Source organism: Microcebus murinus, chromosome 10 (genome assembly GCF_040939455.1).
Source record: "Microcebus murinus isolate Inina chromosome 10, M.murinus_Inina_mat1.0, whole genome shotgun sequence".
Lineage (NCBI taxonomy): Eukaryota > Metazoa > Chordata > Mammalia > Primates > Cheirogaleidae > Microcebus > Microcebus murinus.
The window spans coordinates 96663694-96689704 of record NC_134113.1 but is presented as its reverse complement, the minus strand read 5'-3'; the positions used below and the strand labels follow the sequence as shown (position 1 = coordinate 96689704).

Sequence of the window (26011 nt, the reverse complement as noted above, 5' to 3'; positions counted from 1 at the left end):
CCCCACTATCCCTGGAAATATAAAACACCCAGCCCACCTCATGGCTCCAAGGAAGATACCCAGTCCCTTGTGTGCGGTCCATCTCATTGGCGGAGCCGAGGAGGCTCCATGGCTGAAGGCACAGAATGCTCTGTGTTTCGTTTACAGAACTCTGGAATCGATTATGGAGACATTTCTTCCAGAGTGGCACTCCGGGAGAAACTGAAATGTAAAAGTTTTGACTGGTACCTGAAAAATGTCTACCCAGTCCTGAAGCCGATCCGCAGCATCGTGGGCTATGGGACAGTATGTATTATGAAATTGCATTTTAGATTTTGAATTTCTGATTGCAAAAGACAACAGGACTGCCCGGCTGGGGGTTTCCAGAACCCATCCCGTCTGAGACTCCTCCCCCCATTCCCCCTTCTAGACCCTTTGCCCTTGGACCCTTTGCTTCTTTTCATCTCTTGCTCCCCCGTCCCCATTTCTTTCCCTTCTCTCTGCTTCTAGTCCTTTTGCAAACTGCAGCCCTTGCCCTGACCTCGGTTTCCCAACCAATCAGAGTGTCTGGCCTTGCTCACACAAACTCCACAGGGGTGCTCCTTCCCTGCGTGTGAGCTAATGGGCTGAGGCGTGGGTGTGCCCAGGAGGTGGGCACCGAAGGGTCCCCCCCCCTTAGCGTGTCTCTGTTTCCCAGTGCGTAGAATATGGCTGCCAGGGCCCCGCCCTCTGCTGCTTTGGGCCCGTAGCTCCTGGCGCCCTTGGTGTGCTGGGGAAAGTGCAGGCCCTGGCGCAGCGCGGGGCCCTGTTTCTCTGGCTCTTCCCAACAGTGCTGTCCTGTGTTTTGCCCCTTCAGATGAGAAACTCGTTGGATGAAAATGTCTGCCTGGATCAGGGCCCTGTCCTGGGCAACACGCCCATCATGCATCACTGCCACAGGTTCAGTTCACAGGTATCTCCACAGCCTTCCCTGCCCCCCGCCCAGGCCGCGTCTGCGGTGGCTCAGCCCCTGGCAACCTTTGCCAGACTCAGACGAGGGGAGCTGAGCAGCCAGGGAACAGGAAGGGTGACCCCAGACCTGGGCTTCTAACAGAGCACTTCCTAGTTCACTCTAAGAGTCACGGCGAGATAGGTCCGTTTCAGACACGGGGGAGAGGCAGAAAGGCCACGCTCTGTCAGATGCATTCTCCATGGTACTGTCTTCATTGACAGTCACCTCCCATCCATTCCGCTGCTCCCTGTGCGCCTCCTAAAGTGGACAGGGGAAGCCACCTGTGCTTCTCCTGTGAGGAAACAGAGGGCAGAGAAGACAGAGATGGATGGGAGTTCCTCCAAGGGATGGAAGAGCTCTGGCACCAAGCTACAGCCCCAGGAATTATATTTTACGGAGAATATTCCTATCTAGTGCCCTGCCTTGCACGTTCGCTCACGGGAACCTTTTGAAGTATACACAATAGATATCATTTCTACGTAGGTGAAAAAACTTCGACATACAAATGACCTGCTTGTCCAAGCTCACTGAGCAAGGTTGTGGCAGGCCGGGACTTTGAAAGTTTTCCTGACAAGCCCACAGCCGGGGCTGACAGTTCTGAAGTCCAGTTGTGTTTTTTCCTTGAAGACAGGCTCCCTCGTCCGTGCAGGCTGTGAACGTTGCAGGCCTTGTAGGGAAGGGAGCAGGCTCAGAGCCCCTGCCCTCCTCGCTGGCACCAACTGGGGCGGGGGAGGAAGCAGAGGCGGCTCCTTGCTGCCCGGGACAGTCCAGTGCTCCTGTGCGACTGAGTGTCTCAGGGCCCCCAAAGCAACCCTCATCCCCCTGCAAGGCGAAGGCCTCCCCTGCACCCGCCCCCGCCACGCCATGGCAGGCCCGCTCTCTTTCAGCACGTCTACTACCTCCTGACCGGGGAGCTGTACGTGGGACAGCTGGTTGCGGAGACGAACACTGACGACCGCTGCCTGACAGACCCTGGCGACCGGGAGGAGCCCACTTTAGAGCCCTGTTCCAAGGCAGCTGAAAAGGGACTGCACATATACTGGGATTTTAAACCGGTGAGTTGCATGTTTTTAAAGGATGAAGTGTATTCAAATATAGCATGAGAGGTTCAGACTTGATTTGATAGTTTTAGGGAAATTAATTTTGGTGGCAGTGCGTAAGGAAAAGATCGCAGACAGGGAACTGGGTGTGAAACCTTGTCTCTGGACCAAGGCAGGGTGGTTAAAAAGGAGAAATACTGGAGTCTGCTATAGTTTGATAGCTGAGAGTTTGTGCTTGTTAACGTAAATAATAAGTGACTGAAAATGGGAGTTACACTCAGTTGCGGCTTATTAAGCCAAGATTTTGAGGATGTGTCCGAGAACAGCACAGCTCACCAAGTACCTATTAGCGACTGTGCTCTCCATAGACGAGGCTGAGAACTTTGCATTTAAAGGAAAAAGGGGGTGCACAGGAAGAAGGGAGGGGTGAGGGAGGCGAGCAGTGAGACAGCTGATGGCTTTCTAGTGAAGTTCTATGTAGTGCTCAGTGAGTCCACATGAGATAAGATGAACATTCACAAAAGGGGGTAGAGGAGGTAGTCAATGTTGGGATCTCCCCAGGGTGGATAAATGAGTGGTCATATCCCTTCCTTGGTTTGCATCTGTGGAGATATACTTGTAATCAATATTAAGAGATATTTAGGCTATAGTGTTAAGGTTATAATTGACATACACTCATTTTATGGGGATTGTATATCTTGAAGGGGATTTTTTAGGGCTGAAGGAAATAAGAAATATTTTACCCCCCAAAACATTTCTTTGACATATTTTGAGATGGCTGTGGGCAAACAGGAATGTGCTGTATGGCATGTTGGCACTGTGGTCTAGGTGGGGTCTCGGGGAGAGACCTGCAGAGAATCTCTGCTAAATGCAGCCAGGGCCTGCCTATCTGGTCTGGGACAGGATGCTGAGTCTGACACCCTGAAAGGCCTTAATGAAAATATTTCCCTCTGGACTGTTATTTTGAGGTGAATTCGCATAACAAGACCAGCTTTCCAGGGTAATGGGATTCCTTTCTCCCTCCCACAACCTGTCTACCAAAGAACCCTGTTTAGTCATTTTCTAAGCCCGTTTACTTCTTAAAAGACGGCCCGTGTGCCTCACTGAGGAGAGGAAGGCAGTGCTTGTGTGGCTCAGTTCTCCCTTTGGCATCATGAATTTTGGGGGGCCCTGGGATTTTTATTTTTCCTTTACATTCTCAGATCCTAGCTTTAGTCACCTTTCGCAAGCTCCTTGCTCTCTCTAAAGCTCAGTTTCCTCATCTAGAAAATGGAGATAGTGTCTCCCTTATGGGCCTGTTGGGGTGTGGGATGAGGTAGAGTGTGCTAGCATCAGCGTGGTGCCTGGCAATGGGAGTCTTCAACACGTTAGCCACTGTGATTCGCTTTGCTGTTAATGATCACTAGAGAGTGGAGCACTGGGATGACATTTGGCAGGGACTAATGTAAAAGCCCTGCCTTTAACTTTAACAAGATATGACCAAGAAAAGGGCAGAGGGAATCGGGCAGAATGTACGTGATAATGACACGAGGGACTTGGCTGACCACAGTCCACATGTGAATTTACTCCAAAAGCTTGTGTGTTCTTAGGCTATGTAGGCCTGGGATGTCCTGAGGGAGGGAGGGTGGTACTGCCCTGTGACCATGGCCCTGAACACATTGGTACTGTGTTAGGTTCAGGTGCCACATTTTAAGAGACATGGACATTCTAGCTCAATGATTCCTAACTTTTTAAAGGTAATGACCCCTTTGAGAATTTGCTGCTAGCTGTGGACTCTCTCTCCAAGAAAACATACATATGCACCTAGGTGCAAATTTTTGCTTATAATTTCAGAAGGTTCTTGCATCCTAGATTAAGCCTCCCAGAACTAGACAGTATCGAATAGAAGAAGGAGGAGGGTCATGTCTTTCTAGTCCCTGTCTTTTTGCTTTAAGCTCCAGTTGTGTGAGCTACGTGTAATTCTATGAAAGGCCATCCCCGCTTGCCTGAGGCGCTTTTGCAGGCAGGTGCTATTCCCCTTCCTCTGGCGTTAGACATTGTCTCCTTCAGGAAGCCTTCTGTGACCCCACAGGAGTAGGATGGGTGGTTCTCCCAGGTGCCCTCAGGGTCCCACTTGAAGCCCTTTCTCAGCAACTCTTGCAGTTGCCTGCTCACCACTAGGCTGCAGGGCAGGGCCTGGGTTTTGCGTGTTGTTTTCTCTAGCACTACACCTGGAACATGCAACAAATGGTTGCAGAACAAAGGAAGATTGGCAGACCCAGAGGTATTAGCTTAGAGAGGTGAACTAGAGATAGTGTCCCAGGAGGGCAGAACTGAGCCTGCAGAATGGGCTGCACAGCATGGTAGTGAGTTCTCTGTCAACAGGAGTCACCAGGCAGAGAGCGTTTGGGCATCTGGTGGGCCCGATATACTAAATGTGAGTTTTTGATGTCCTTAATGGTATCTTTCATGTGAAGAAAATACTACTACAAGTTTACTTTGTTTTAAAAAATTAATATTAACTTTATTCCAGTTATATACAAATCTGATTATTTTATCTCTAAGCCTAGCAAGTTTTAACAATCACTTTTAGAGGGGATTTTTATAATTTAATAAGTTAAATTCCCTTAAACATTATGGACTGTAATTATAAATTTAATACATTAAATATTCTTTATTAAGAATTTCAATTGTCTGACTTTAAATTTAGTATTTCCTAAGTTCTCTTAATGTTTTAAAGTGTTTATTTACAAAGCCAGTAAAATTTCCACATAATGCCACAAATTTAATTATTCAATTATACATTTTAAAATTGATATCACAAGGTTAACCTATAAGATGCTGATTTTTCTTAAACACAGCAAGTACTTAAAAATAGTAAATATACATAGAATTTTTAGCAAATACTGTGTGTTCAATTCCTTTAATATCTATACGTTATCTGAAACCTCCTGGGAATTAAAGATGCTACTTAGTCTAAAGCAATAGTTATGCATTCCAGTCATTTTGAAGGTTGCCTTGCCAGCAGAATTTTGGAAGATTGCCTTCTCAGCTGACAGGCTGCTGTTGGAACAGAGATTTTGGCTGGGTGTGAGATCTGGACTGCAGGACATCCAAGGAAATCCCCCCTGCCACTCTGATGTCCAGGCTGAATCCCTTCTGTGGCCAGTATGTCAAGAACTCTTAAGGTTAAAAAGGGAGGTCATCATGTAGTTCCTGGTGTATTACCTGATTTTAAGTTAGTCATGAGTTAATTCATTCTGCCTAACCCTTTCTATCCATCTTATCTCTTAGGACCAAAATTCTTTCGGATATGAACATGCTATTTGATCAAACATGGGCCCCTCTTGGGCTCTGTCTGCTTTGTAGACATAGCTTACAAAGTCCTTCTACTAAAAAATTATGAAAGATATTTTTTGGAACTGAGAGGGAGATGGGACTAGATAATCCCTTTGTTTTCTTACAATCCTGTGATTCTGTGTTTTGAGTGAACCATGGGAGGTCGTGACCTCTTGGGACCACAAGAGAGCCAGTGCCATCACCCAGAGGGAATCCCATTCAGAGAGAAGGCGTTTTGAGATATGTGGACTTTGAAATGAGGAGTGCAGCGTTGAGAGTAGTGAGGCCACGAACATGAATGGGAATTTGGGGACAGTCATGCATCTTCCAGGTGGAGTGATAGCTCACAAAACAAAGGCTCTAGGGAAGAAGCAGTAAGCAGGAGAACAGGTGTGGTCAGCCTTCTCAGGTTCAAAGGAAGAGGCAGGAAGAGGTGCTCAGGCATTTTGCTGGGGAGCACAGAAACTGGCACAGTTTGAGAAGTAACTTGCTCATATGCAGGAAAAGCCTGACACTAATAGAACTCCAAATTAAATATGACCCTCTTCAAGGCACTAATTCTCTTTTGGGACAATATCTTAGCTTAAGGAATAGTGTAGAATGTAAGCCAAGATTAATGTAGAGAATATCTTAATATTTATCACAGCAAAACATTGGGAAACATTAGATATCCAACAGTAAAGGAGATGTTGCTCATCCTTTGAACTGAATATTATAGAGCCATTCAAATGACATTATGAAAAAATGTATTTCAAAAGATTAAAATGGGAAAATATGCATGTATATAATGTTGAATTTATATAAAGAAGCAAGATATAAAAACCATATATACTATGTTATCCCATTATGAGTGCTTTTAATTTTTTAAAATATATTTTCCAACTTAAAAAAAATAAGCATATCCTTCTCTAAAAGTGAAAAAGAAACAAAAACAAAAAGCCTTTAAAAATTCCGACAGGCAACACCCCAAAATAAAAACAAAAGCAAACACGTGTAAGATCCAGGTGAACACGGTGGGAAATAAACTAGGGGGTGTGAGAAATACTGTCAAAGCCCACATCACATGGAAGTTGAGAGAAAATAGAAAATAGGTCGCACTGTGTAAAAGGTCGCAGTAAATTATAATAACCAAAGTTACTGAGCATATATTACGTAGTGGGCGTTGGGGTAAACGTTCTCTAGCTTAGTCCCTGTAAGACTTGGTCTTACGAGAGAAGTATTCTCATTGGCTCTACCTCACCTGTGAAGTGACTGAGTGCTGAGAAGTCGAATAACTTGCCAAGGTCACACAGAAGAGTCAACGTCCAGGACTCAAGCACGGAACAGCAGCCTCTGTGAGTCACTGCCTTGCTGCTTGGGAATTTGACCCTGAAAGAGAGGAAAGCACTGAATCCTGGTTGAAAAGGGCGATGCAGTAAGGTCTGGGTTGGGTTTTTCTTCCCACTAACATTGCGACATTGGATATATCTAAAGGCAGGGGAAAAGGAATCTTCCAAGGGAGAGAGAAAAGAAGGCTATTAGACAGGAAGAGTGTTGCCCTGCCACCCAGATGGCCAGGATGGAGCACAGAGGGGCTGCTGGCCGGTGAGACGGGGAAGGGGCAGCTCCTTGGAGACCGTTCTTGAGGCAGTGCCCTGAGGACACTAACAGATTGGCAGGAAGTGTGGTCCTCTTGACATCGAGATAAAATGAGCATCAAGGGGTGGGGACCGAGGGACAATGTGTGCTGAGAAAGCCTGGAAGTGCAACCCTGAGGAGTGAGCCAGGCCCTGAGGCCAGGCTGCTGCAGTGGGTCCGGGAGCCAGGCCCGCCGGGCAGGGCGCTGCCCAGGGGTGCTCGGTGGGCTGGAAGCCGGGACCCAGAGGAAGGAGCTAAGGTGGTGGTGGCGAAATTCCAGAGTCTGGAGAGTCGCCCTGAGTGACTGATGCTGTCTGGGTGCCGGAGAAAGCAGCGGTGGTGGGGGTGGGGGACAGGTACATTTAGGGGAGCAGGGCTTGTTGGGGCAATTTGTGACTGGAAGAGATGAGAGGCAGGGAGGCGCTGGTGAGGGGGAGCGGGACTTGGAGGTGTCAGGGCTGCAGCCCTCCCTGGCGCCAGTCTGTCCGAGGGGAACCGTGAGATCAGGGCTTCTCACCAGAAGTCAGGATGGATGCCGTGCCCGGAGAGTGAGAGCCGAGGTTGGTGGGTGAAGGGGACACAGCCCGACCCTGGCACTGATGTGGATCATGTGAGTGGTTCCTGCACAGCGGTGGGGCGGGCTGTGGGGAGGGCAGCCAGGGAGGTGGCAGTTTGGACAGGTGGCAGAAGGTCAGCTGTTGAGACGTGGAGTTAAGGAGGGAAGGTACCTGCGGGGCTGGGAAGAGCGCATGGGAGCGAGGAAAAGGGTGACCCTTCCTCCCGTGCCCCCTCAGAATGTGCAGTGGCAGAGATGAACTTAGATTTATTGCACCCCTTTCATGTGTCAGGTACAATATGATCAATTTTGATCCCCCTTTAACCTTAATATTAACCCTAAACCCGTTTCATAGATGAGGAAATTGAGACCTGGTGAGGTTAGGAACGTTGACGGAGGCCACGCAGTTTGTCTGTGGTGACAGGGACTCACCCCGACTCTCCAGCACCAAGCGCCAAGTGTTCCCAGACAGGAGGCTCGGGCAGCCCCGGGACAGGAGAGGCAGGCAGCTGCCCCAGCGGGGAGAGAACAGGCAGATGTGGCGTGTCGCTCTGCTTCAGGCCCGCGGCACGGTCTGGCAGAGGAGGGAGAGGAACTCACGGTGAGGGGGACCTGGCGGGTTCACAGGCTCAGGTGAGGGCGTGGGCAGGAGGCTGGCGGGCCGCAGCTCTCCTCGCGGGCCAGCACGGCCTGACGCTCGTCTCTGGAGAGGCTGAGGACGCCACGCAGCCTCCCGGCGATGGCTGGGGAAGCGCTGGCGGCCTAATCCTACTCGTGGTACTCGGGAGACTCGCAGAGGGCCGAGGGACCCTCAGGCACAAGGGAAAGCACAGCGGGAGAGCAGGGGTGGGAGCCAGGCGCCGTAGGGCATTTCAACACCTCCACTCCGTCTCTCCTCCGTCCAGGGAAAAGCTGTCATCAACAGGGGCACCAGGCGGTGTCTGGAGGTGGAGAAGAGCCCTTCCGGCGGCTGCTCGCCCGTGCTGCAGGCCTGCACCGCGCAGGCCTGGCACATACAGCACGCCGTGGGAAACTGGGGACGCGCCGACAGCCAGTGAGCCCAGACAGCCCGAGTGTGGCCACCAGTTCTTGCCGCTGGAGCGGCTCCTACCCCCAACACTGCTCAGAGCGGGACAGGGTGGGAGAAACAAAGCGTGGTGTGTGTGTGTGTGTGTGTGTGTGTGTGTGTGGTGTGCAGCAACTCGGGCGTGTGGTTCACAGGACGTGGGGAGGAAAGGCCTGTGCGTGTGTCGGGGTGTGTCTGTGGGGGAAAGGGGAGGAGACTCTGATGGCTTGTCCCCAGCTTCCCGGGTCGTGATACCTGCCGAGTGCCGTGCTGGAGCCTCCTTGCAGTAACCGGCCTGTCTGCTACGTGGGGAGGGAATGAGGAGGACGAAAGTTTGTCTTTGATTTCTGCCCACACTGTTTAGCCTTCCTTCCCCACAGCTACTGTCGCCATCTGCCCCAGCGTCCTCCCCCGCTCGTCTGCTCAGGGACTCCCTGGCCTGCCAGGGGCCGTTTCACGTGAGGGGCTGTGTGTCCCCAGGCCGGCAGCGTGACAACTCTTCGGGTGGCTCAGACTCTTCCTCCTTTCTGCACTGTCCTGAAAGATGCCACAAATAGACAAGTTACCTGAAAGAAAATTCCTGTGTTCACCCCCGCAGCAGTTTTATTTGGATTTCCAGCCTCTCCCACGCCAAAGAGATCCCCGAGGCTGGGGAGAGGGAAGAAGCCTCTCAAGGAATGCCACTCTTCAAGGCACAGCGCATCAGGAATGGGAGGAGAGCCCTGGGCCATCGCGGTCCCTCTCTACCTAGGCCATAGCACTTAATGACTTGATGGCCTGTGTCCTCCCACTACTCTGCAAACCACGGCGAAAGTGAGACTTGAAACAGAGGGGCATCACGCACTGGGGCACAAAGAGGAGGTTGCAGCAAGAATTTAAAACTGGGGTCCTTGCAGCTATCCACTGGATAAATCCTTCCCACTGTTGGTGAGTTGGGAAGATGCCTCTCGGGCTGCCAATTTTTGGCAAGGTCTTGGAGGCTGGTGGCAGTGGGTGCCGTGGCGGGACAGGAGGTAAGACGACTGGCCCTGTGTGTGTGTCCTGCTGTGCTCACCCCTTAAGAATGTGCTTCCATGGCCCCTTCCTCAGAGGGCCACTTTTTCTTGTTATTCCTATGTCAGGGCTACTTGGGAATGATTCTGGGAATCATTAGGTTTCCTGAGGCATCAGGCAGGCAAGACCGATAATTTAACACATAATTAAATTTTAAAAAAGCTTTTGAAAGTAGGAAAGTCATAAATGTACACATAGCTTGATAAAAATTTCACAATGAACACATCCATATCAAAAATGAAAACATGACTGCAGATAAGGTTTTGTTATGAAAAAATAAAGGAACAGGATAAATGTTAAGCAAATATATAACTCCTAGCTTCTGCCTGGAAAATTGAAGGGAAATGCAATTCTTAGCAAAGTTTTAAAAAAGTATATAACCAGTAGAAAAATGGACAAAAGACACAATATCCTTAAACATATGAAAAGATGTTTAACCTCACTCATAGTTAGAGAAACGCAAATTAAAACTTTACTGAGATAACTTTTCACTTGAATTGGGGAGAATTACACAGTAGGATGGCACATTCTGCGGGCAGGGCTGTGGGAACAGGCAGCCTCATACACTGATGGCAGAGATGCAAACTGGTGCATCCCCTTGGAGGGATGTTTAGCAGTATCTAAAGATACCGTATGTGCATTTTCTATTTGTGCCAGTAATTCCACCTCTAGGGATTTATCTCTAAAAACAACAGAATATTTATATACAAAGTAATTCTTTGTAATATTGATTATAAATGAAAAATGTTGGAGGAAAAAAACTATATGGCCAAACATCAGAGGATAGTTGAAATACGTTCACACAATGGAGTATTACTCGGCTATAAAAAATAACCAGGACCATCCCTCTGCACTGATATGGGGCGATTTCCAGTATATTCTAAGTGGAAAAAGGAAAATAGCATCTATAGTATGTAAGAAATGAGGGAAAAATATATATGTGTCTGTTCATTTCTGCAAAATGAAGCATAAGAAGGATAAACCAGAAACTAATGATATTGGTTCCATTGGGCAGTGGTGGTTGGGAATAGGGCAGAAGAGATTGAAGACAGGGAAAGGTAGAGGGATATGCAGGGAGTGACACTTCTCTAAATGTACATTTTTTCCTATAGTTTTGACTTTTAGAGCCATGTTCTGTGCTTAGAATATACATAAAATCAATAAAGATTGAAACCCAAAATGGAACATAAACAAAAATAAGTGAATTTAGCCATATTTCTATATTTTAAACCAGTACACACACATTCATTCGTGTGCACACACACACACTGAGCATACCTAGCGTTCAACATCTAGATCTTCTTTCTAAATATCTTCCAGTTTAGTAAAAGGAATTAGGGCTCTTTGGTGAAATACTGATTTTAGGGCTGGGGCTAGGACATATTCCTATGTTAATAAGTAAAGGCTCAAAGATTGATGGGGACATGTCAAAAACGGCAACAGGCTTGAAGCTCTGGCATATGGGGGGGAGGGGTAGCAGGGGCAATATATGTAACCCTAACAATATTTGTACCCCCATAATATGATGAAATACAAGGAAAAAAACCCACAACAGCCAGGTTGAAGGGGCTTCTACTGGCCAAATGTGGGACAATTGAGCAATAATATAAATAAGGATCATTGTAACTGAGCGATCAATGTTAACATCACCAGTTGTGCAAATGGACGAGGCATGCCTCCTGACAGGATGCACTGAGAAGAACACACCAACTTCTGTGGTTTTCCTGCCAAATGTGCAGAAACTGAACCTGCATGATCTTGAGGAAACCTTCAACCCAGACTGAGGGGCATTCTTCAAAGGCAACAGTCTGTATGCTTCAAAAACTGTCAAGTCGTGAAAGACAAAGAAGGACTGAGGAATTGTTCCAGATTGAAGGAGACTGAAGAGACAGGATGACTATTTGTACTGTGTGATCCTGGACCCAAGAGGATTTTTCCCCTTTGTTCATAAAGGACAGCAGTAGACAATGGATGGAATTTGCGTAGGTTTTGTTGACTAGATAATAGTGCTGTATTGATGTCATCTTCCTGATTTTGACCATTGTACTCTGGCATTGGAAGAAGATGTATACAAAATAGCTATTGGATGGAGTAGGGGAAGGAACATTATCTCTGAGATTTTTAGATAGATGGACAGACAGACAGATGGAGCAGGGTGTGTGAATCTGGATCAATGGTAAAGGATGTGTAAGAATTCTTTGTACTATGTTTGCAACTTTTCTGTAAGTCCAGAATTGTTTCAAATAAAAAGATACAAAACAAAAACAAAAAGTGCCTATCTACATATAGAGCTCTTCTTAATAAACTGCCACTATAATTTGGATTAAGCGATAGCAGCTTAATCCAAATTTGCTGTGCTTTATTCTTTAAGGGCAATCTGTAATTGTCTCACACTTACAGGAAGGATGACATAAAGCTCCTTGGGCTCCTCCCTCCGCCCAGAGGTTCTACACTTCCTCCAGCAGCGCTGTTCTGCAGGGCAGCCTGTTAGTTTTGACAAGGAGGGTGTTGATTTGCTTCCTTGGCCCTAAAACCACCTGCCCATTACAAGGAATTCTGCTCCTCTGGTCACTGTCTGCTTCTAGCCTTCACTGGTCAGGACATGTGGAGGTCGTCCCAGTGACTGTCTTTAGTCCACTCAAGAAACTGTACCATTGGCAACCGAGTTAATTATTCACCGACGCCTTTCTCTGATTTTGCGAATGTTGGAGCTCTACTGTAAGTTAATATTACCTTGTAAGCAATAGCAAATATGACAGATATTAGCGAGTTGATGACCTTGGAGTATGAAGGTCCCCCAAACCCAAGAGAGAAGTAATTGTTTGTTCCCAGGAGTTGAATCTTTGGAACTGTGATCCACCCATTCCTCTTCTCTCTGCCTCAGAGTGAAATCCCTGGGATGTGTGGCAATGGCCACTTTTCCCCATCATGTGTCACCTCTGGGTTTCCTGATGGCTGCAGCTGGTTTGTCCTCTCACGGGGTTAAGCCACGCCTGCAGCAGTGCTAGGGAACTGCACTTCTCCCTTAGAAAATGCTCCTCTGTTGTTGGCCCTGACGTGGCCGGCTTGTTTCCTCTTTTCATTCCACCTATCCCAAACTAAAATTATAAAGTGGCTGTTTCTCCCTCTCCCCTCCCCACAACTTCAAACAGAAATCCCAGGGATGCAGCTTGTCTCTGTCCGCCTCTTTAGTGCAGCCTCCACTCTCCTAGGATTCTGGCACTTTTTCAAAGGGAACAGGGCCTGGAGACTCAGGGGCCACTGCCATCATGTGCCTGCTTGTCCCTCTTCTCCAGGCCCTGCGTGTCATCCACACCAGGCTGGAGCAGCCCAGCTCTCTCCTCAGGGGAGCGACTCCCCCATCTGCGGGAGACCAAGCGGTACAGGGCTCAGGGCTGCGCTGTTAATACACCAAGGTTCCAGCCTTGCAAAGGCAGTCTCTTGCAGAGTTCTTTTATTTTACTTGAAATACATTTTTACAATAGGAAACGTAGTTTTAGCTAATTTCCTAAATTTAAGGAAATTTGTAAACTCCTTTTAGAGAGATTAAGTGAGATAGAGTTATGTTTGTAATGTCACGGAGAGCTAGTTTTCACCAGGAGTGGTGGGTAAGATCAGCTGTTCATGACTTTAACTTGTTAAGTGGTAATTTTAACAAACACAGTTTTCTCCCACAAACATTTTAACAGATTTAGTTTCCAGTAACAAGCTTGTATCAATATCATAAGTCTACCATCCTTGGAACTATAAAAACCAAGTCTCTCAATATTACCAGAAAGTCCTATGATAGAAACCTAGGCAGAAACTTTATGACAAAATAAGAAATAGGTATAGTTTTAACTTCACTGAATGAAAACAGATATGTCCATATCCTCTAATATTTTCCGTCTCTCTCTAACAAGTCATAATGGCTAGGTCAGGACTTGTCCTTTCAAAGTAACTTGTCAACATTTTTTCTGCTCTTTAAAGGTTCTTTTTAAACTACTCAATGAGGCTGTTGGTTCTGCTTTCGATACATTTTTCTAGCCAAGGCTACATTGAAGAAGAGGGGCTTATACTCTCCTGCTCTCACAGGGGCTTTGTCCTGGAGGCTGGCTGCAGCCCCCAAGTCCCAGCTATCCCCCTCACCAAGCTCCCTACTGCCCTCCCAGAGAGCCTGCTCATGGGCCTTCCCATGGTCCTGGAGCACAGCTTGACCAGTTTTCCATATGGGAATTCCTTCCCAGCATTGCTCAGAAATACCCATTTTTCCCAATGCCAAATTCCAAGAAAAATCAGTTGAAAAATTGGGAAAACAGGAAAGAGCTTTGTGAATTCTTCTGTGAGAATTAAAGCTTTGCAAGTGACATAGAGCTGTTACTGGTTTGAAGGATTCCATTGATGTCAAAGGAAATGCAAAAGCAGGAAATACCAACCCAGTCCAAGATTAAGGTTGATATTTCCAGAAACCAGGAAAGGGGTATGAAGAAGAAGAATAAAAAAAAGCAGTCATGATCTAATCAGTTGGTCGTCTTTATGTATAACAATAACCTATCTGTCTCTAATGGTGAGTAATTTTTGCAAATAAGATACATATTAGTAAGCTTTTATGCATGATATTATGCTTTATGCAAATATTCATGCAAATCTTATGAATAGTGTTTCAATATATAACAAGTTTTGAAAGCAAAATATGTTCCCAAACTGGCAATTTCAACTGTGACTTTTTCTGACCAATGCTGCTAACCTTACTAGGATATATGAATGTTCTATTATTTGAATATATTCAATAATGTTTGCTGGCATTTCCAGAATTTGAATATTTGCTACAGACCACAGTTTTTGTAAATATTACTAAACTTAATATTTCTTATTTATGAAACAACTTGTTAGGTATCCTTAATAATGAGTAAAGAGAATAATTAATTTTAGAAATACTTAAAGAATAACTTATGATTTGGGGAATTCCTGAGAGTTCTGATTTTTTTCATTCCTGCATCTCAAAAATAATATCTGTTGGGAATCTGTTGGAATTCCTAACATTGCTTCAACCTATCGGGCAGTCTCCCTCAACTTACTGCTCTGGGTTCTCCATTAAACAAGCAATCAAACAGGAAACTTTCAGGTATCTTCTATAAAAATGTTGTACTTTTTCCATGTTTTTAAACCAAGTGTTTTTAAATGCTTTTGGAAAAATTAGTTTCCCTGCAGTCTTTAGTGGTCTTCTCACGCTGTGTGCACACGTGCTGTGCTTGGCTGGCAGAGGCAAGGCTGGGTGGACAGTGGCCCACACCAGTGACTGCAGGGCCCCTCCCGTGCTCACAGGGCTCTCATGACAGTAGCAATCTCCAACAATTAGTTTCCAGTGATTTTTTTAATCTCCCAGAGCTTCTCTCTGGGGCTGGGGAGTTCTGTTAAAGAGGGCATTCGCCCAAGACGGACTGGAGCAACATGTACTGCTCTCAGTTTCCTCTGACCCATGGGGAAAGGGGAAAATCTAAGAATGCAGTTGCAGTAACAGTGGGAACAAAAGGAACCCAAGAGTAGCTCAAACTCTAGCATCATACCCTTCCTTCCAAAAGCCTCCACCCTAGCCTCTATCCTGGGGTCCCTTCCCTGCTTCCTAGAACCCCTTCCCTGCGGGCTGGCACGAGGGGCAGGGTGGGCGCAACGGCTGGTGCTGGGTGGGGGTACAGATTCCGGGGTGCAATCGAGGCACAGGTGCTCTGCTTTCCAAACCTGGGGCTCTGCCAATCTCCTGTGGGCTTCTCTTGCCCACCCGGAGCCACAGGCCAGGTCACATGCAGAAGAGAGAGACAGCACTCTGGTCCCAGGCAGGATGGTTGCCCTGGGGACTGGCCACCAGCTAGGCCTGGCTCGCTCTCCTGGGCTGGAACACATTGCTCATCATGGCATAGGGGACAATGGAGGTGGACCGAGGGGACAGAAAAGCATTGGCTTGGGGCCACAGGGTGGCAATGGCAATGCTGGTTTGGGGACCACAGGGCATTGCAGGATGGGCATGGCTGGAGGTGGGGCTGTGGCAGGATCAGCAGCCAGCAGGGCCTACAGGTGAGGGAAGGGGCTGGTGGGGAGGGGCACAAGTGCCTCTAGTAGCTGCTGCAGCAGGCCCAGGGGTCCTGGGAGCCCTTAAGGACCTCTGGCAATGGCAGGGAGTGGATCAGTGTGAAAACATCTGTAGCCCAGTGTGGGGACTGGCCGGGCAGGGACGGCTGTGGTAGAGCCAGGGGAAGAGCCTCTGTCTGTGGCTGCCACTGCCCTTACTGCCCTCTTGCAGGAGGGCCTGAGGTTCTCCTCACCTCTAACTGCCTCTGACGTGAGGGCCTTTGTGCCTAGGCTGAACCCGCCGCGCGGAGCCGGCACTGGCTGCCCATTGAGCCACGGCATAATGTGGGCTGTGCATCTTTCCATTCTGTCAGGGGCGCCACAGGAGGTCTTTACTCCTGAATGCTTTGCCCAGTGGACCTTTAATCACAGACAGGTTTTCCATAGAGGGTTCTTCCTTGGAGCCCTACCCCAGCCCTTAGGCCCTTGAGAAGAGCTTGTAAAAGGAGTAAGATCCCTACCTATGGGACTTGCCTTTCTTCCTGGAGCCCTTTGGGAACAGGGAGGGTTCCTTAAGATCCCTGCAAGAAGCACCCTTAAAAAGTGAGGAGGCGTCTCGCCTACCTCACCCCTGCCTTCTGAGCTCTCTGCAACCAAGTTCTCTTAAAAAGGGAGACAGGGTGGTGTGTGGGGGGAGCCCAGCAGAAGCGAACGCACACGGACACGTGAACCCAAGGCCGACACACAGACCCCTGCTCATCTCAGGCTTTTCCAAACATCCTGTTTGTGCACCGAGGAGTTTGGAAAAATAAAAGCAAGCCAGGGCCACTTTCATCCAAAAGGCAAGGAAGGGAGGTTCTTAAGAGAGCAGCCAAGATGCCTGTGGACGGTGGCTGGGCTCGGGCTGGGCCTCTCTAGGCAAATAGACCAGTTGGCCAGTGGCTCCCTGAGTGCCGTATGGCACAATAAACAGGCGACAGCTTTGAAAACCAGCTTCCCCTTGACAGGCAAACCCAAGGATGAAGAGACTTCACCTCCAATGGGCCGTGGAAGTGCACCCTGCTGCCCCCTTTGCCGGCATCTTGTCTGTCCCCACCCCAGCCTCAGATCCTCTGGCTCCAGACCATCAAATTTCCCCACTCCTCTGGGCCAGAGGCCTCAGGGAGAGATATTTGTAGGAGTCTTTTCATTGCGGGCTCCTGGTTGCTGGAATTTGAAAATCTGGCTGTGAACACGCACTCCGGGCCCACTGTTGGCACGGATGATGTAACAGGGACCAATTTCCCCCCCTCCACGCCCCTTTTAGGGTCAAATGTGGAAAAACTCCATTTGGCAGTTCTTTTCCTGAAATAGCAACAGGAAGAGAGACAAACATCCTGAGTTTTAAAAAATAAAACTTTATAGAGAATTAGGATTCTCTTACAATGTTATTTTAATAAGTAATACCTTTAACTCTGTCATCATGCCCCTGATATTTGTGATTATAAATGGGCCTTTAGACTGGGTGTGGAAGTCAGTTTTAAAACCACAGCTTGGAATTAAAAATAAAAGTATAGTAAAAGACAGAGAGCCACACAGAAAGTTTAATTAAACCCATGAGTCAGAGAGTATCAAGGCCAAGGTAAACTCGCTGTCCGCAGGTGTGGCTCTGGGGACAGGAAGGGGAATTACTGTTGCCTTGAGTCGGGGTATTCTTGCTCCTGTCTGGAGGGGACCTTGCAATGTGGTGTTTTCCTTTGGAGAGTGTGTGTCCTCGAGGAAGGGACAGCCTGGCTGCTCTTCCAGGCGATGTTCCCCTGCCTCCTACTGCCAGGGCCAAAGGAAAGAGCAGGGCCATTGGAAGGACCCTCCCTTTCTGTTGTCTGTCGAGACCTCCTAGCTGCTGATGTGTGGCCTAGACACACCAAGTCTCGCCAATTTAGTCACGCTGCTGTTATATGTTATGGGTTTCTTCTCTTTTTCTTCCCCCCTCCTTCCCACCTACAGCCCTAATTGTCATTTGTTCTTATCTCACTCTTGGCAGAATCAAGCTGAATGATGCAGAAAGGAAGCAGGACCCCCGGGAATGAAGGGTGGGCTGGAAGGGCGGGCAGCTTTGAGGGGGTGGATGAGAATGGCGACTGCCTGCTCCGAGGCCGGAGGCTGATCCGCGGACGGGCCTACGAGATGACGGAGATGTGGAACTGGAAGCAGAGGAAGCCCTGGACGCATGGGCCAGGGTGGGATGACAGGGCCCAGAGGAGAGGGCGGGAGCCCTGCGAGAAACCGTGCTGGGCCCACGAGTAAACACCGCGGCCACCGCCTCCCCTCCGGGGGACACACGGAGAAACAGATGAGTGGATGAGCCTATGTCCTATTTCTCACTGTACAGGTAACACGTGCCCATTGTAGAGACGCCCAAAACACAAAAACACAAAGTAGATAAACAAAAAGTAAAAACCATGCATAATCTTACCACTGTGAGGTAATAATGATACATTTCTCTTTATTTTCCCTGCCATCTTTTTTCTTTGTACCTATGTGTCTTGAATACATTTATGTATTTTCTAAAATCGTGCCTATGCTTTATATACAGTTATAGCCTGATTTTTAAAATTTAGTATTTATTGTAGGAACCCAACATGATTCACTAGAGTCTTGCTTTTGGATATAAGAGAAGTCACGTGCTGAAAGACACACGTTTCTAGTGCAGACTTTAGAGGGGAACTTTGCAGAGCACTTGGCGTGGGCGAGCCCTGTCCCGCACAGGTGCTGTCGGGGCAGAGAGCTGCCTCCGCCTGTCAGCACAGCGAGGGGTCAGCGGATCCTGGGAGATAAAAGGTAGATGGAGGCATGTTAGAAACCAAGAGTTCTGTTCTCTCCGGGTGTGGTGGGAGGGAACCCAGAGGGCTGGAACTGCTCTGTAACGGTGGGGTCAGTTTTCGGCTGCTCAGTGCAAAGAGAAGCACCTTGACCTAGAAGGATGCGGGAAGAGTTATCACTTATTGAGCATCTACTGTGTGCTGGCCATTGGGCAGCTATGCAAGTACTACTTGTCATCCTCCAAACAATTTAACAAAATAGGTGTTATTATTCACACTTTCCAGATGAGGAAAATGTGGCTCTCAGTGATTCATTTACCAGTCCAAGGTCACACAACTGGATAGTCCCTGAATGAGGACTACAACTTGGGTTTCCAAGACATATAAGCTTTGAAATACACAAAAACATGCATATGAATTATTTTCATTAAAGAATAACTTTCTTTTAGATGATAAAGCAATTAATATTTATTTAAGAAATATTTATTTATTTGTTGAGGAAAAATTACTACTAATCTCTGGCACCATGACTTAGGAAGTCTCTGCTTTTCCGATTTTCCTTGTCTGGGTCTTACATTTATTCATTCAATAAACATTTATTTTTCGATTACCATGTATTAGTGACTATTAAGGGGATTCTAAAAAATGAGTGAGATTTAGCCTCTGCCTCAAGGAATAGACAGTAGGACAGGGTTAGGCAGCCGCCTGCACTCGAACTAGGACACCTGTAATGATTACCGTCATAGAGCTTGAATCAAGGGCTGGGAAATATGACTGTATGAAGATTAAGTCTTCAAAATAAAGGTGATATTCCTCTCCCTGAATCTTGACCCCTTCATCTGTACCATGAGGGGGTTGGACAGGAGTGACCTCCGGCTTTAGCAGTCTATAATTCTCACTCCCTTGTCTTCCGCAGGTTCGTCACTGGGAAGGTAGACAGTTCTGGGCTCCCACGACAGCCTGATGCAGAGCCCACACTGGACGGCTGCTTTCAAAGGCCTCTTCTACTGTCCTGAGACAACTGGCCTACTTAGAAATTCAGCTTCTATTTTCTTTCTACTTTTTGCTTCCTTCTTCTTTCAATGCTTCCTAATCTCTTTTAGTGCAGATCATTACCTGTTCCATCCCTGCCCACTCCAAATTCCCTGGAAGGATAGACTTCAAGGTCAGCATTTGTTCTGACTCAGCTCTGTACCCCTGCAGGCCCTCGCAGGGCTTTGCCCGTAGAAGGTATTCGGTTAATGTGGACGAATGATTAGTAGTTTTCTCCTTTGGAATTTCTTTGTATGCAGTTTAAAAGTATCCGTATTACTTTCCTGTTGGTGGCACAACCAATTACCTCAAACAGTGGCTTAAAACAAATTTATTATCTTATAGTTAAATTTATCTGTTAAATTTGTCATCTTACAGTTTTGGAGGTCAGACGTCTGAAATGGGTCTCACTGGGTTAAAATCAAGGGGTTAGTGGGGCTGTGTTCCTTTCTGGAAGTTGTAGGGGGAACTAGGTTGTTGTTTTGTTTGTTTGTTTTGCCTTTTCCAGCATCTAGGGGCTGCCTGCATTCCTGCTCCCGACCCCTTCCATCTTTGGGAGATTATATTGGCCCTCGTGTACAAGTTAAGGAGCTGGATTTTATGCTCTAGCCACTCGGAAGTGACTAAAAAGTTCCAAACAAAGGAGTGACAGTGGGCTGACATGCTGGCTATGCATAAAGACCTCCCCAGGAGTCTACCTGGCATGCCCATGGCTCCCTTCCTTCCAGGGCACACACGTGGTCTAGCTTTTTCTAACGTGAGCACAGGGCAGCCATTTTCTGCCCTGCCGCCAGCCTCCCTAAGCTTGCGCTGCCCCTGTTGGCGAAGGCTGCTCCAAGGTCCTCCGAGGTCACCTGGCAGCATCGCCTCCTGTGCCCAGGATCTGGCCCTGATTACCTCCCTGCTTTAGATTTCTTTTCCCCCAGAGCCGTCTTCATTAACGTCCTAATTAGGACAGCACCAATGATCTGTAAATGCACTTGTATAAAACGACTGCTTATCTCAGCAGATTTTTTGCTTCCTTGTAAGCAGTAGCAGAAGCTGTTATGAAACAGCTGTGGGATGGTGGCAGAAGCCATGGTTTTAGTCAGAACATCTGATTGTGAGTCCCAGTTCTGTGACTTAACAGCATCTGACCTGGGGGAAGTTGCATAAATTCTTTGAGTCTCAATTTCATAATCTATAGTAATGGGGGTTGTATTAGTCAAGGTAGGCTAACTGCCGTAACCAAAATTTTAGTAGTTTAACACAGTAAAAATTTACAACTTATTTCCTAACAGTCCGACATGATGTCCCTGGTCTTCTGCATAGCTGTCTTCCAGCCGTGGCCAGGGACTCAGGACCCCTCCGCACCGTGGCTCTCTCAACCCCTGCCCCACTCAGTCCCGGAGTCCTCCCCATTTGGACAAGAGATGAGGAAAAGAGAGAAAATGTTAAGGTTTGCATAGTTTATGGGCAGGGCCAGAAAGTGACCCATATCCCTTTTGCCCACAATCCAATGTGCAGAACTCAGTCACGTGACTGCACCTAATTAATTGCAAGGGAAGCTGGGGAATGGAGTCCGGCTGTGTGCCCAGGAGGAGAAGGAAATGGTTTGCGGGCACCTGGTCAGCCTGCCCAGCTAGCCAACTGTGAAAATAAGCTTGTTTCTAGAATTCAATTAGATAAGTAAGTGCTAATGCTTAGAGCAGTACCTAGTATGCAGTAAGTGTTCATGAGTTTGTTGTTGTTAACCTTGCAAAGTGTGCCTCAGAGAACAGCAGAAGCTTCAGGGAGGAAATGGAAATTGAGGCTTGTGAGAGCAGTCCTCCTCAATGTTTTCTTTTAGAGTGTATCAGGGAAAATACTCAGTAGGAAATAGTCCATTAGTATCAGTAAAAAAATACTTCAAAAGCAAATGTAGCCCATTAGCCCTTGGCACCCCTGAAAGAGCTCTTTGTCTGGCAGACGCATCACCTCGCCGCCTCCTGGCCCCGCTGGTGGGGTCCTCGGCCTGCCTATCTCCCTTTGCTGCCTCTTTTGCAACTAATTGCCGCCCCTCCATCTCCAGCTCACATACACCAATTCATTGAGAATTATAATGGGAACCGAATCAGAGCTGATAAAGGGGGAGTGGGGTGGATTAAGTCAGAGAGGGTAATTTAGAGGAATAAATAGGGCAGCATAGGTCCTCTAAAAGAGAATTAAGTTCTGCGATTCCATAGGATGCTTAAAAACACACAAATAAATACAATAAAAGAGAATCAAGTGAAATGTGGCCTGAGAGAGAAAGAGCGAGATTAATTCATATGCTCGTGCAGCGGAGTATACAAATCAGTCGAGTGGAGAGTGGAGGGAAGGCTGATGCAGTGTTTTGCACCCAAGCACGACTTTGGCCCCCAAAGGTCAGGGCCCTTTGGCTTCTCCATCCTCTTTGAGTTCCCTGTCTCCCAACCCCCAGCCATGAGATCCTAAATGGCAATGGCAGAAATTCTACCTCCCTTCCTGCATGTTTCAGGGATGGCAATTTTATTTGAACAAGTATCTATTCTTTAAAGACATATTAAGGAAATTCTTTCTTGTCTCTTTCACAGTCCAATCCCTACCTTGGAAAAAAGAGCAGGAAGAAACTATTAACTGGTGTGTGTTGCTTTTAGAGCCATCCCCAGGGACAGGCCCATCTCCATGAAGCGTCCAGTGTTGAGAGCTGCAGTAGGCTTCGTCAGGAACGCTGAGTGGAAGGCTGGGGGCTGGCAGGGAGGGACTCCAAGGGAGGCCTAGGAGGCAAGGCCCTCTCTGAAGATGTCCAGGAAGAGATTGCTAGAGGAAAGCTGCTGCCACACGTGTGAAGGCCGAGGGGCAGGCTGCAGTGAGTGATGAATAGGGGTCATTTGGAAGAAGGGACATGACAAGTTAAAGTGAAATAATGACAGCCGCTCGGGATTCAGAGATTTTATCCAGCCACAAGCTATTATTGCTCTACCTTGGGGAGGAAGGCTTCGGGCTTCCTCTGATTCAGAGTGAGAACATGAAAATCAAAAGGGGCTGGTCTTGTTGTGGGTGGGTGGAGGGAAGGGGGGGCTGGGACCTGTGAAGGAGCTGGGGGAAAGCAGAGGGAGGCTGTGTTGGAGGAGGGAGCCAGAAAACTCAGAATTCGGGATTCCAGAGCTGGAGACACTCAGGGTCCCTGTTTCAGAAAGGACAAGGGTAAGGACCAATGCATGGACTTCTTCACCACTGGGGTAAAGAAGAACTTCACAGACATTTTTTTGTTTTGATTAGTTTTGCTTTTCCTTGTGCAAAAAGGAAGTGATACAGTGGATCTCCCCATGGGAGGGAGTTGTAGTGGTTGGCTGTTGGAAACCAGGCTTGGATTCCAACTCCACCGTTTGCTAGCTGGGCGACCTCGGGGAAGCTGAGGAAGTCCATGAACTTCTCTGAGCCTCAGAGATCAGTGAGGACTAGAAGAAAAATGTATGTAAAACAGCAGTGTCTGGCACATGGCGACCGTTCATCGAAAGTTAACTGGTATTGTAACAAATGCTTAGCTTGACCAACGAGATGACTGGAAATTTGGGAAGCTACTGCAGAGAGCATGACAGAGTTGTCCCCGTGCAAACAGAAATCCCTTTGTTCATGGGTATTGCCACCATTTGGAGTCAAGAAGACTTGGGTCTTTGGCACAGTGCCACCACTAACAGGCTATGGGCCTGCAGGCAGCCTGAGCAAGCCTTTCAGGATGAAGATCCTTATTTTAGAGTCGGGAGAATACTGAGCGCTTGATGTGCCTTGTTGGGATCCCGTGGGGATCGCTGCAGTAACTCCAGAGCAACCTGTGAAAGGCTAGGGTCTAGTCCAGGCAAACACTGCAGTGTCGGTGTCGCTGAGGTGGGTGACTGCTCGCTGAGAGGGATGGGTGGTCCCCGGAGGGCAGAGGCCAGGAAGGCTCAGGGGGTGAGAAGCTCCAGGAAGAGGAGAGGAAGGCAGGAGGGAGCAGGGAGTGGGCAGGCGAGAGCTTGGAAGCCCCAGACAGCAGGCGGGGGCTCAGACGGCCCTTAGGTTGGTTGGAGGATCGTGGTTAGAACCAGAGATAGGAGGCATGCGACAGAGACTGGGCAGTCCTAGGAATTTCGAGCTGCAGGGCTGTCGGCCAGGGGAGTTGAAAGTGTAAAACAATGATAATGATAATAAATAACATTTATTGAGTTAATTATTACTCAATTTATTCAACAGATATTGAATGCCACTCTGTGCCAGGCAGTTAACGTTTTGGATGCTGGGCACAGACACTTCAGAGAACACAACAGCAAAGAATCCTGTCCTTGCAGAGCTCATGGCCTGAGCAGGAGGATAGACGTGTTTTTAAAAATAAATGTATATCCAGGGACAACTGGATGTCCACGGTTGCACCGTTACTCCATGCCATATATAAAAATTGCCTCAAAATGGACCAAAGACCTAAGTGTAAGAGCCGAGACTATAAAATTCTTAGAAGAAACAGGCATAATCTTTGAGACCTTGGAGTTGGCAATGGAGTGTTAGCTATGACCTCAAAAACACAAGCAACAAAAGAAAAAGACAGAAAAATTTGACTTCATCAAATTAAAACCTTTTGTGCTTCAAATGACACTATGAAGAAAGTGAAAACACAACACATAATTTTTCTGTTAACCTAAAACTGCTCTAGAAAAATAGTCTATTAATTTTAAAATCCCCACAAGGTGGGAGAAAATACTGCAAATCATGTATCTGATTAGGGACTTGTATCTAGAATATGTAAATAACACTTTAAAAATGGTCAGAAGATCTGAATAGATGTTTATCAAAAGAAGATAAAGAAATAGCCCACAGATATATTAAAAGATGCTCAACATCATTAAACATCAAGCAAATGCAAAGCAAAATCACAATGAGATTCCACTTCATACTTACTAGGATGGATATACGATATTTTTTTTTAAAAAAAGGAATGTAGAAAAATTAAAACCCTCATACATTGCTGGTGAGAATGTAAAATGTTGAGCCACTTTGGCAAATGTTCTGGCCGCTCCTCAAAAAGTTAAAGAGGATGGGGTTACTGTAAGACCCAGCACTTCCCCTCGTAGGGAAATGAGAACATGTGCAGACAAAAGCTTGCATGTGAACGCTCACTGCAGCATTACTCACAAAAGCCGAAAGGTAGAAACAACCTGATTTTCCATTAGCTGATGAGTGGATGAACAACATGTGGTATGTCCACACAATGGGATATTATTCGACAACAAAAAAGAATGGAATATTGATGCACACTGTCATATGGACAACAGTGAAGGCATTAAGATGAGTGCGAAGAGCCAGTCACAAAGGGCCCATATTATGTGATTCCATTTATAGAGAACGTAGAACAGGGGAATATGCAGAGACAGGAACAGTGTTTGCTTAGGGTTGGCGGGAGGTGGGGGAGCTGGCAGAGCTTTGGGGATGATAGCTAAGGTGGTTTCTTTGGGGGATGATGAAAATGTTCTAAGCTGTGGTGATGGTTGCACACCTCTGCTCGCACTCAAACCCGCTGAGCAAATTGTATGGTGTGTGACTCACACCTCAACAAGGCTCTTAACAAATCCGTATCTATATGCCAGGTGGTGACAGGCGCTCTGAGGAGGAATGACACAGCAGCAGGGACAGATGGAGCGTGCTGCTCAGACAGAGTGGCCGGGCTCTCTGGAGACGCCACTTAAGTGGAGACCAGGAAAAGGTGAAGGCATGCAGTGCGAGCGTATGGGGGAAGGAGGGTCCAGGCTGAAGCCACAGCGGGTGTAAACGTGCTGAAGCCGCGGGGAGCTCTCCGCGTCCAGGACCCGCCAGGGGCCAGTGCAGCTGAAACGGAGACCGGGAGAGGACAGAGAGACACGGCCAATCGCGCGGGCGACACAGACGGGGCTTGTGAGTCCAGGCTTTATACTTAGCGCCATGGGAAGCTACAGAGGCTTCCAAGCAGGCAAACGACACACATGGATTTATGTTTTTTAAAAAATCACTCTGCTCGTGGGTGGAGAATAGTCTGCCGGGCGGAGCGAGCTGTGCGCTGGTGTAAACCTGCCCTTCAGGGCGGGGCGGGAAGGCCCCTGTTTGCAGCTCTGCTAATTTCTGTGGTGTAAATGCTCCCCCCGTGGCCATTTCCAACTACCAACAGTTTGGCAACCGCCTCTTAAAATTCCTGAAAATGTAAACACTCGGCTCCTGTGAGCCATTATGAGTCAGCGCCAGCGCAACACTGGCAGGAGGCTAATCAAGAGGCTTCTAGAGCAGCAGTAAAGTGGTGAGAAAAAGTAATCAGATTTGGGGTATAATCTTGAAAGCTGCTTCCTCTTATGAGCAGGGGAAGTGATGTTCTTGCTGTATCTCATTTCCTCCTCATGCCAGCCCAGGGCCACGTTTAGCCCATGGAGCACCTCGGTGCAAGTGAGGGAAAGGCACTTGTTCGTCCGGGAGCGGGCACCGTGCACAGGACAGGGGCAGGGAGCGCAGCGCTTGCAGCCTCACGCTGGCCGCCGC

The 26011-nt window shown here is 47.7% G+C and overlaps 1 protein-coding gene across 2 annotated transcripts in view; it reads left to right on the top strand.

The window, feature by feature from the left end:
- The window catches only part of GALNT8 (polypeptide N-acetylgalactosaminyltransferase 8), a 51771-nt gene extending 33718 nt beyond the window's left edge, over positions 1 to 18053 (top strand). Inside the window, exons 8-11 of one of the 2 annotated variants that reach the window (XM_076007747.1) lie at positions 148 to 285; positions 836 to 931; positions 1858 to 2025; positions 17689 to 18053. In XM_076007747.1, coding sequence (XP_075863862.1) covers positions 148 to 285; positions 836 to 931; positions 1858 to 2025; positions 17689 to 17703 — 417 coding nt within the window. In that variant the 3' untranslated portion in view covers positions 17704 to 18053. Of the gene's footprint in view, positions 1 to 147; positions 286 to 835; positions 932 to 1857; positions 2026 to 8406; positions 9053 to 17688 lie in introns of those variants that run through there. The other variant, XM_012783125.2, reaches the window with a different exon arrangement.
- Positions 18054 to 26011: the final 7958 nt, after the last annotated feature.